The sequence below is a fragment of the Telmatherina bonti genome (genome assembly GCF_933228915.1).
Source record: "Telmatherina bonti genome assembly, chromosome: 6".
Taxonomy (NCBI): Eukaryota; Metazoa; Chordata; class Actinopteri; order Atheriniformes; family Telmatherinidae; genus Telmatherina; species Telmatherina bonti.
In genome coordinates, this window is record NC_136624.1 from 28,709,794 (window position 1) to 28,721,908 (window position 12,115).

The window sequence follows — 12,115 nt, forward strand, 5'->3', positions numbered from 1 at the left end:
GGGTACTCTCCAACAGGCAAAAAAACTTTTAGTCATTCTTTCCTGTGCTTGTTGCAATAGCAGGATCTTCCTTATTTTTGTTTTCCACGTCAAATGTACCTCACTTAATCTAATTGCAGCCAAACACTGTCGCAAGTCAAAGCTTTAATTCTGGGCATTAGATTCACAATATATACACATATACCTTTGTACCTTTTACTTGGCACTCATTCTTTGCACTGCTGGTATTGTATGCACTGTTGTCATTAAATTAAATTGAAATGAGTTGTGGGTCTGTTTTCTCCAGAGAGCCAGGCTTTGTAGAACGGACCCTAACCAATGGAGACACCGAAGCCCTGGAGATTCTTGAAGGGGTGTGGAGCAGCCTGCAGGGCGTGGAATCCGGAGGAAAACGTCCAAAAAACTGGGAGGACTGCGTCAGCTGGGCACGATGCAAGTGGGAGACGCTCTTTAACAATGATATCTGTCAGCTCCTGCACTGTTTCCCCCCTGGACAGGTAAAAATCACACAAGGATAGAAAAACAAATCCCACTTCAACCAAATATCATTAAAGTGTAATTCACGTTTATGGACACAGAGGGGCGCTGTTGTGTGTTATATAGTTGTATACTCACCAATAAAACGCTGCAGTAAGGTATTAATGCTCAAGAAACATCAGCTGGTGTTGCACCACGCATTATTCATGTTGCTGCATGGAACACTGCAGCATATTTATCCTGATTCAGAGAAAACTATTATTTGTCTGAAAGCTACTGCTGATAAATATCTTTTGAGAGTCTGAGGGTTTGTAATCTATTGAAGCATGTAGACACAGAGTGATGTCACCCTGGAGGGTTTGGGGTGGGGGTGTCATGGATCAGTGTCTACCCAAACAGACCCTCACTAACCCTAGTCCTTTTCTAGCATAGCATTTTATACTATCACTAAATGTCCTGCATGGTTATGAAAATTCCTCTGACTTGTTTTTTTCCCCGTTCACATCTGCATAAATCTTTATAAAATCATGCTGAATTCCTTTTGCAACTCTTTATTTTATGTTTATGAGTTTCATTGTCTTGCCTGAAGAACACAAACCAAAAACCCTGTGACAGTTATTGCGTCAGTTCTCTTTTTTTTTTCTTTCTAACTTCTGTTTGTATCGATACAAGAGGTGAAGTTTCATTGTTCTCTTGGAAACTTGCTTGTGACCACAAACTTTCTGAGGAACTGTGATAGGGCAGCTGACTGCAGTTATCTGTCAAAAGCTAACCTGAAGAAAAAAAAAAAAGAAAAACGGTAACGTGTATCACAGATAAAAACACACACACCTCATGTAACTGCTACTTTGCTGGGTGGCAACCGTCACAGATAAGCAAGTGTGGCGATGCATCAGTTAAAAAAAGGCATTGACAAGTGGGACCAAGTAGTTTAGCCAAAACACACTTAAGTGCACTTTTTTTCTAACTTTGCTTTTATGGTTTTCAGATATTTTTATGTGTAACAGGCATAAAACAGACATATAATCACAGTGACAATAGCGGACAGAAATATTGCAGGAAATTCATATCTACTCATCTAATTGAATTAGTTGTTCAAGCACTAGTTTTGTCATATTTAGACTATTGTTCTGTGATTTGCTCTAGTACAACAAAGCGCAACCTAGATAGGTTGCAGGCAGCTCAGAACAAAGCTGCAAGATTAATTCTGCAATGTCCTTATCGGACTAGTGTTAGTTTAATGAATCATCGTCTGTCATGGTTAAGTGTAGAAAGTAGGATGCAATGTTCACTGATTTAATTTAAAAAGTAGTTATGACCAAAACGCCAGAAATACTGCATAGAAGACTGTTATTTTTCCCAGACATACATGATGACTTTACAAGGCAGATGTCAGTAGGTTGATTTTTTTGGTACCATTATGCAGAACTAATCTAAAACAGAAGACGGTAAATTACGGGGCAATGGTGACATGGAATATGTGACCTAATTTTTTTTAATTTCAGAAAAAAATATGGTGAGGTTTAAAAAAATGCAAAAATGATATTGTTGTGGTCCTTTTGTGTAACATTTATGTTGAGGACAATGGAATACGATAATTTCTTAACATAAAAAGTGGAATGTAAATATAATGCCATGGTGTTGTAATGTTTGAACTTGAGCAAGTGTTTTTGTGTTTGGTGTTTGGGTTGTTGTTCGGTGTTTCTATGTATGTATTTTAAGTTAATTATGTAATAAGGTGTGGAGATCCCAGGAGGAATAGTGGCTGTTCATTGACAGCAGCTACTGGGGCTCTGATAAATAATACAAAACAGGGTCAATACAGGTTTGATATACATTAAGTTATAAATTTGCTTCAGCTGTAAATCAATCCACTGAGATGCAATAGTTTGTACGTGGTATTCAGCAAGGTTCATGGCAACAGAGGGAAGATTTCAGTTCTCAAATTGTTGAGGAATACATCTGCATGGGATCTAACAAACACTCTCTCTACTTTGTATTCATAGACTGTCCAGCATTCCCATTGCATATCTCAGAGAGAAATTCAGACGCTCCATCACATATTACCCCTATAATCTCTCTCCATACACAACTATTTTACTGCATGAGAATTAAAAATTCTGTAAAGGATTCACACTACTAAACAGGAGATTATTTCTTAAATACTGACTAAAATTTCCTGAAAAATCTGCAGCCTTCTATAGAAAGGCTTGCTTACTCCATTTTTCTAAGTCTTTTTATAACTTCATTGTTTTATGTTTTACATATTAAACAAAATAATAGATTGATGAAGAAAAACAACAGACACTATTCATTATCATGTAATAAATCACAAAATGTAAAATCAAAGCCTAAAAACACTATTATATGGTGTTGTCCTGCTTTTTATACCATTAGTCCCTGTCCCATTCTGCACCATTTGCATCTGAAGCCTGATTCTGAAAAGGGCTAAAGATGCTGATGCCTTTTGGCTGCTGTTGAAAGCACCCCTGCAGTGAAAACTGGAAACACCAGAAGGACACTCTTTCTCCATATATGGACCATTTGGCAACATCAAAGTTGTTGCACTCTTTGTTCCTTTATCACACATACAAATTGTGTGGTCAACACGTGGCTGATAACAATACTAGTCTGTTTGTACCCCGGGAAGATTGTCATCCCGCTGGCTCTGAAGGCCTAAGTGAAGATTTATCAGGTTGTTTACTGATACATGTGGCTTGCTGGCTAGTTGTTGGAACTGAGATGTCATTCATGTATTTATGCTACTGAATGACATGTGAATATAAGACATATTACTCAGGTATGGAAGAGAGATCTGACTGTAGTTGTCATGTCCATTATCCTGTGTTTTGACTTTATTTATTTATTTTTTTTATCAAGACATTTAATGAAATAAGATTTGCAATGACTTCCCAGCTGTTGACTATTGTGATAAACGGGTTTTCATTTGCTTCTCCTAAGGTGACCAGTAATGGTCTACCCTTCTGGTCCGGAACCAAAAGATGCCCTCATCCTCTGACCTTTGACCCTAACAATGTGAGTAGTCTCTGGCACCGTGCATCATGCAGTGTCAATACTGGAATACAACCAGTGGATGTGAATGACAGATAAATACTTTAGAAGAATTTAAGATAGCTGCTTACATTCCTTCTTTATCTGGTCAGATAGTGGATCCTCCTCTCTCTGACCATCTAATGATTCTTATCTGCACTGCAGATGGACAGTAAAATACACAAAATGACCTGATCTAAACACACAATTGCATACTCAATGGCCAATGTGCTGACTTGTATTACAGCTAACGTATAATCTGACAATAAAATGGTATCCTGAGAGAAAAGTGAAACAATAGAAATGCAACTAAATGGATATTGATTGTCTATCATGGACTAGCCACCCATGGATTAGTGTTCCCTGCCTGCCACCTAGTACATGCTGGGTATAGGCTCCAGTCTCTGTGACCCTGTATTCGATAAAGTGGGTATAGAATATGGATTGATAGCTAGATAGGTATTGGGTGTTAAATTATATCTCCCTTTCTGTACAACTGCAGGCTGAACTCAGAGCAAAATAGTAAACTGTTGCAGTAAAGTAGTAAAGTAGGATGCTGCTGTACATTAGGCAGTGCTGACCAGCACGTTATACAATATATGCACACGTGTGTGTTGTGTTGGTTGATCCTTATAAATCTTTCTATGTTTTCATACTTAAAATGAATTCATTGTAAGGACTCAATATTGGATTAATTCTGTATCAAAGATATCTTTATTTGGCACATTGAATGTATTTCTGTTATTGTTTGCTTATTTTCATGCTAATATATACAGACTACTTTATTCTTGGTCTTAGGTTATCCATATGGACTATGTGGTGGCAGCAGCTAACCTGTATGGGCACATCTATGGTGTCAAAGGGACAACAGACAGGAACTCTATAAGAGAAATCTTAGCGAGGGTCAAAGTACCATCTTTTACACCTAAGTCATCTGTGAAAATTCACACCACTGACGAGGAGCTAGAGAAGGACAGGAAAAAGGAGAGTGATGACAACGGTGAGTTTGTTAAAGTTGCTTTTATTTTATGTTTCTATCCGTTCATCTCTTCTGACATCTTCACTGTTTTTGCCACAGAAAAAGCCCAACTCGAGGAGTTGAAAGGAAAGTTGTCCTCATTGAGGAGCTCAGCTCAGATGTGCCCCATCGATTTTGAGAAGGTAGGGCAGCAGCACAATGTTGTCTCCAGTGCAAACTGTAAATGCTGCAGATGGTGACAGAGTGGCAACTGAGGCTTAGCAGGGAGCTGTACTTATACGGTTCTTTCAGGATGTGTTTTTTTTTTTTTAATTTAATCTGCATGTTCTCTTTGGCCTGAATCTTTGGCAAACCTCGATGCTTCCTTGAAACAGACCTAGATTGTATTATGTTTCACACATTGGAGCAAATTTTGATACTTTATTAATGCATTTACTGTTTTCAGGAGTTGCACACAGTACAGCTGGATCAGTTAACTTGACTGGTATTCTATGCAAGTTGTTTTTTTGTCTTAAGTGCATCACCCAACATCTACTATGACTTGGTTGAAGTTTTTTAAAAGTCTATTAAAAAGACTCTGAGCTCTGAAGACGATAATAACACCTCCACTGTGCAGCTCTCTTCAGGTGGCTGAGATATAAATAAAATAATTTAATAAAAAAGCACTTTTGGTTGTTTTTAATTATCACTACTCTAAAGGTAATAAGGATTTTGCAAGATAAAAAAATGAATATATATCTAATCATAAACTTGAAAATTTTGCCCAAAATAAAACTTGAAATAGTGATAAAAATCAATTTCTTACTCAACCTTAAATATATATATATATATATATATATATATATATATATATGTATATATATATACATAAGTCACAGATCTAACAGTGGCAAATCTAACAGTGAGTCAGTGGTGACAGTAACGAAGGTGGATGAGGTAAGTTAGGTACATATTAAATGTCATGAATAAAAACCAGATTCCAAACTCTCTTCCCTCATTTTTATCCCTGCGTGCCCTGGTCATGCTGTAGATACATGGAATGTGTGTAGGAGGACTTCAGAGGCATCAGGTTGCCAGCTTGAAGCTTCCTCACAACCCCTGAAGCCATCCCAGGGTGACAATCATCCTTCAAGCTTTTGTAGAGCCACACTAGCAGAGGCATGACCTCACTGGATGTGTCGATCATAAGAGAAATCTGATTTTCTCTGCATTCTGACACGGTGACCACAGTGACACAACTACAAAGCAGGCAAAGCTCAAGGAGGGCATTGCATCATTGGGGACACATTGGCACAAATGATGTGATGTGCTCCCTGTGGTACTGACAGTATCACATACTTGATCCTAAATGGGCCGTTTTAAATCCTCATGAGACGAATTTTAGTCTCTCTTGGTCACAGACTGCATTTGTTTTTGATGAAATGCACACATTATGTGTAAAGTTTGAGATTACTCCTTTATGTTCAGCTTTGAACTGTTAAACATGAACAACAAACATATGTTTACTGTTGCATCTGTTGCAGGATGATGACAGCAACTTCCACATGGACTACATTGTTGCTGCATCTAACCTGCGAGCAGAGATCTATGACATCCCTGCGGCTGATCGCCATCAGGTCAGCATTTTAATTTCTTATTTCCTTATTATTATTTATCTTATTATCATTAAGCATCATACACTTAGTCGAAAAGAAAAAAAGTATTTGAGAACAGCGCAGCATTTACAGGAAAGTCCGACAAATTAAGCTAAATTGAGGGGTGGTACAGGTGAATGGAGGGGGAAAAAAAGTAGAACGACTTCTCTCCTTCCTCTGGGGTCATTTTTTTTAGTTGGTGCTTCACACACCTGCCCCAGAGCCACAGAAACAGCCTCCTCGCCTATTGTTCCTGAAGAAGAACTAATCACAGCACTTTGCCTGTCGCCTGAGAGGTGACACCTGAGCCAGACCTTGTATAAAGCCGCTGCTGCAGAAACACATCGCCAAGACAGATGGAGGCGGGGGGGACCTCTAAGTGACAGGAGACAAAGGAGAGCTGGCCCTGTGTAATCAGAGAGACATTTTCCACATGTTGCATCTCGTTGGGGAATAATTTCAATCTGAGTCACCAGTTAACCCCATACACAAAATGTTATTTAACAAGCACATCACATCACACACAATAAAAGCAAATCTGTTGTGCTGAACAACCACACCGTGGTGTGATGGTTAGTGCCACAGCCGGACAGCAAGAAGGTCACTGGTTCGAGCCCTTGTTGGGGGGAGGTTTGAGTGGACTCCCCATGTTTGTGTGGCTTCTCTCTGGGAACTCTGACTTCGTCCCACTGTCCATGGTTGCTTAATTTGTTTCTCTAAACTTTCCTGAGGACTGAATGTAAACTCCATCTGTGTTGTACCCTGCCTCTCACCTGCTAATTGCTGTGATAGGCTCCAGCTTCCCCCGTCCCTGAATTTGACTAAGTGGTACAAAAATGAATAAATAATGTTAAATATGTATGTTTAAAACACACTCATCCTTATAACAGGAGTATTTACTGGTGTTTAAGGAAATTGATTTTCAAGTCTGCTAAACATGACCTGCATTAATGTTTAAAAGTGAACGTCCCATTATCTCCTTTTCAGAGTAAGCGCATCGCTGGAAGGATTATCCCCGCCATAGCCACCACAACAGCCGCAGTGGCGGGTCTGATGTGCCTGGAGCTGTTTAAACTCATTCAGAGTCACAAGAAGATCAGCTCCTACCGCACAGCTTACCTCAACCTGGCTGTACAGTACTTTGTCCTGTCCCAGCCAAGCCGTCCTCAGGACTTTGAGGTGAGTAGTGGCTTTTTACAAGCGTAGCTGGTCTCAGTTAGTGACTGTGGGGGGTTCATGGATGGAGATCTATATAGAATTCATTCTCATATGGCCTGAGTGAAGCACTTTATAAAGTCGGACAGACCCATGGTGTATACACATTCATAATTCAAACCTGTGTACCTTGAGGATAAATCTGTTGACTGTTGTAAATTTATGTCTTCCCTTCTTTGGGTGGAGAGCATTAAGTCATGAATGAGTGCTCTCATGATAAGAGCCCACTACTGTCAGTCTCTTGCCTGTAAGCCTGGTCTTTTAGCTGGCTCAGTATAATCCTTAGGATATTTCAGTGCATGAAAGGCCCAAACAGAGCCAGACTTGCCTCTGTGTTTGGACAAATTAAGTGAGTTTAAGGCGTCTGTAAATCAACAAAAGAAGAAAAGATCTTATTCTTTTAAAGACAGTCATCTTAAGGTCAAATATACCATAACGTTTAATGTTATAACAAGTTTTTTAAAGAGATTCAGTAAATAAATACTAAATTACTGTCGATAAGACTTAAATATTGGTCATCATTCAGATCCCTACAGTTACTTTTGCAGCCATTGTTACGGTTCCTGCTGATTGTTTCTGTAACTAACCTTTGAGGGAAACTGGATATGTAGCGCCCAACTCTCCAGCTTTCCCTCTTGGGGCACTGAACCTCTGACAGGCAAAGGTCACTGGGTGTCAACAAGTGGGGTCACTGTGTCGTAACTTGATGGTGCAGTGACAAGGGTTCTGAGACAGTATAGATTTGGTTTCATCTTTGGTTACGGGGAAAAATTTAGCCTCTGCAGAAACTGCAGCCATGAATGCACAGACAGCTTTGCCCTCCTCCTTAAATGCAAAAACACACAAGTCTTATGACAACTCTTGTCTGTTAATATTTTCATGTTTCTACAAACCCCCATTATTTCCTTCTGGAAAAAAATCATTACATTATTTCGATGTTAATGAGCACAACCTATAAACTCAAATATTCATGCTTGCTTCAACTACAGTATGCACTGTGAGCAGGAGCACATTTGACTCACAGCAGTAGTGTGTTCAGCTCTAACTGTTTCACAATGGTTTAATTTCCATGCGCAAATTAAAATACAGACAAATATCATAATAACTAATTTGGATGAAATTCCAATCAAGCTCTCTTAATTGTTTGGCTGCTCTGTGTGTCAGTATAGCGTGATCATTCCAGTCCAACACGGCAGTGAGGTGAGATGTGTCACACACTTAAACATTCAATTTATCTAATCCACCTTGTATTTTAGACTCGGTGGACATTAAGTGGACCTCTCGGGCCATTTAAGAGTATTTTTAAAGTCACTCCCACTGGCTCCAAGGCATGTCAGTCAAACCAATCCCCTCCTCAAACACAAATGTTTGAGGATCGACATACATAATGATAAAATTATAGCAAATGGCACTATAATGAATGTCTTATGGTAAAAATGAACCAATCTGAGGTTTATTGTCAGAAATAGATTCTATTGCAGTCTATTAGTATAAGAAGACCTTTAGGGTGCATGCTAACTCTGTGGCGCTGGACCTTTAGGCACCCACCTTTAAATAGTCTATGGGTGGATCTGACTGAAAACTGTCAAAAAATAGATGCCTATAGGTATCCTACCTTTAAAGATACTCTATGTGGACTCTGTACGAGTACATTTTATTGTCCAATTTAGTGTAAATGAACCTATTGCTCAGAAATTAAACATCATTCTTGATTAAATTGTCAGTTAATCCCAATTAACCTGTTAGGAGAACCTCATCTAGGTCACAAATCCAACAAGAAGTAGGTTCAGTTTGCAGTAAGATAATTTTTTTTTTTTTTTACAATCTATGCTGCCGCATCGCTAGAGCTTTTTAATGAACACACTTTCCAGACTGTAATGTATTCACGTTAAAAATCCTAACTACCAACATATCAGCACGGGTTTTAAACTCGTATGTCCACTGTTGTACAACACATTTCCATAATATGCAGTGTACATGCTGTCACATTCCAATCACGGGCCAAAGTCTGGCTTTTGAGGCTTCCTGGCTGATATGTATTGATATTTAAAATCTAAACCCTTGTCTGTTCCAATAATCTGAACACCGTGTGTGTCTGACTTTTGGTCTAGACGTTATGTCACCAGTTTCAGAGATAACTTAATGTTTACACTTCTAAATCCTTTAAGCATTTTTTTTAGCTCTGTAATGTAGACGTTACTACTAATCAATGATGTGCTAAAATATAAACTACAAGTATGAAATATTTGAAAACCCAGAAAAAAGCCAGAAGGTGAAAAAGAATGCCCCGTCTTGAAGACTCATATCTATCTAGACTAAGTTTAGAGGGGGTTTCAGCTGGCGGCTTTGGAAGCAACTGCAGACGTGCAGCTGTTAAATATCACTGATCAGACATGCAATATCAAGAGCTCAGCTTACTTTCGTCTTCCCCACTCATGAGATCAGTCTCAGTTCATTAATATCAAGTATCAACACTCAGCTCTCACTGGTTATACTGGTGGCCCACCCAGTTTTGCCCAACATGAAGTGTACCACATCAAAGTGCCAGATATTTTCCAGTCACCACTGTGTAACCTGGGCTCTCAAAGGAAAAAAAAACTAAAGAAAGAAAAATGTTTGGAACTGCTGTGATGTAAGGCTTTGGAAATTTGATTATTTCTATTGTTACGTGTTCTTATTCCTCTATCTCCATGTAATGTAGTTCACTTAAAAACTCGTTCTTTCACCGTCTTTATAACATCCATAATTAGATTTTTTTTTTTTTTTTCTTTTAAGCAGCTGTTTCCCAAAATAGAAAGTTCTCCATGCTGTCCATCTGTTTCTCTCCACTGTATCATGGTAAAACATTTGTAAACAAACACAAGGTTGGCCTTGCCTGCTCAATACACTGCAATGGGGTACACAGTTTTCTTTCTTGTATTCTTTTTCTTTCCCTGTTAAAGGAACCAAGACCTGAACTCTAATTAGAAATTCTTGAGTTCAGAGAGAAGAAATCCTTTTGAAAACATGGGCATGAAATATGAACCCGGGTGTTAGCAGGAGAACTTTTTTGGCTCAAACGTCATTGTAAAAGCTGAAGCCTTTTGTGCCATATCTCTACTGTTTATTGTGTTGAGAACTGTTTTAAAAAAATGAAACATTCGTTCATTATACATATGTTCAACATACATATGAAACATTTAAAACTTGAGCAGAACGGATAGAATAAGTTTCTATCAAAAGTTTCCCAAATCCTGATTTTTACATGAATAAAACATTAGATACTGTATAATCACTGCCTTACTCATTAAGACCTCCCTGCACTACAGTGTTTGTTGAGCGTTAAACATGGACATGACATTCTTAAGTTATTTTTTAAAAGAGGCTCCGTGTAAGAATTGAAGTCTCAATCAGACTAAGCAGAGTTGCTGATTCTGCTGGTTTTCATAGGCTGCTCTGGAAAATTTCAGAATAAACCCATGAATGCATGAAGCAGTTAACTGTCCAAAGTTTTGACAGCTAGCTAGTCTGCGTGCTGATAGTGTTTGCAGGATTTTATTGCGCTCAGCTAGGCTGAATGTCGCCACCCACATGTCTGTGGAATACCTACATATGCTTGTTGTATACAAACTCTGAAACACTTGTGAATCATTTGAGAGCCTTATTCACCATTTTCAGAGTGCAGTAAGCAAAACAAAGATTTCATTTTTGGGGATGGAAAATCATTCAGAGCCATTGCACAAACACTGGCCATAGTCAGTGCAACTATCTGGAATGTCCTGAAGAAGAAAGAAACCATTGGTGTGCTACAAAACAGACAGATGTGGAGACTGAGGAAAATGTGAGCTGTTGGTGACAGAAACATTGTGAGACCTTTTAAATAAAAACTTTGGAAAAGCTCTGGTGTAACCTCATGAACAATAGTACAGAGGTTACACCAGAAGATGCTAACCACTCATGAGCCAGAAGAACAGGAAAGTCACAATGGAATTTGCCATAAAGTACAGGGACAAGCATTTAGCATTCTGGGAAATGTTTTATGGACTTATGAGGTGAAGATAAACCTTTAACAAATGCTTAAGTTTGGAGAGAAAAGATCTGCTTATGATCCTAACCATACAAGTTCATCTGTGAAACACATGGAAACTTTGCATGGATTCTTCTGGGATGGCATCATTAATCTTTATTGATGATGTTACACATAATGTCTAGAGAAGTCTTGAAAGTCCTACCAATTTAAGAAAAATGCAGCCAAACGGACTGGAAGATCCATCATGATGCAGAAGGATAATGACCCCGAACACGTAGTCAAATCAACACAGGAGTTCATCAGGAGCAAAAAGTGGAAGCATTTAGTCTGCAGCAAATCGCATAAAGCATGGGTTTTACCTGCTGAAGAAGAGGCTGGAGGGATTAGCTCTCCAAAACAAACAACAGCTGAAAGAGACTGCAGTGAAAGCCTGGAAAAGCATCTCAAAAAAAGAATGCAAAAAATTGCTGATGTCACTGAGCCAAAGGCTGAAATCATGCACTGCTAACAAAGGCTTTGCAACTAGATATTAAGTTTTCATTACAGCACAGTAAAACAGAAGCATTTTGTTGTGTTTTGGCCTCTTGTTTACATGGTTTGAGAGTTTTGGGTGGAAAAGAGCCACAAAGATTTGACAACTGTTTCCAGACTAAAATATTCTTGCAACATCCTGTCTGTGTAAACTAGACTTAGAATCTTTTGGCGATGGTGACGTCTTCTACATCATCTTGCACTGGCACACTCAGACCC

General features: G+C 38.8%; 1 protein-coding gene across 1 annotated transcript in view; it reads left to right on the top strand.

Moving 5' to 3' along the window:
- The window catches only part of uba7 (ubiquitin-like modifier activating enzyme 7), a gene marked incomplete at its 5' end in the record, with an annotated part of 35,671 nt that overhangs the window by 7,935 nt on the left and 15,621 nt on the right, over positions 1-12,115 (top strand). Inside the window, 6 exons of the mRNA XM_079241938.1 lie at positions 287-497; positions 3,439-3,513; positions 4,327-4,528; positions 4,607-4,689; positions 6,031-6,123; positions 7,129-7,320. Of these exons, the coding sequence (XP_079098064.1) occupies positions 287-497; positions 3,439-3,513; positions 4,327-4,528; positions 4,607-4,689; positions 6,031-6,123; positions 7,129-7,320 (856 nt within the window). The remainder of the gene's footprint in view (positions 1-286; positions 498-3,438; positions 3,514-4,326; positions 4,529-4,606; positions 4,690-6,030; positions 6,124-7,128; positions 7,321-12,115) is intronic.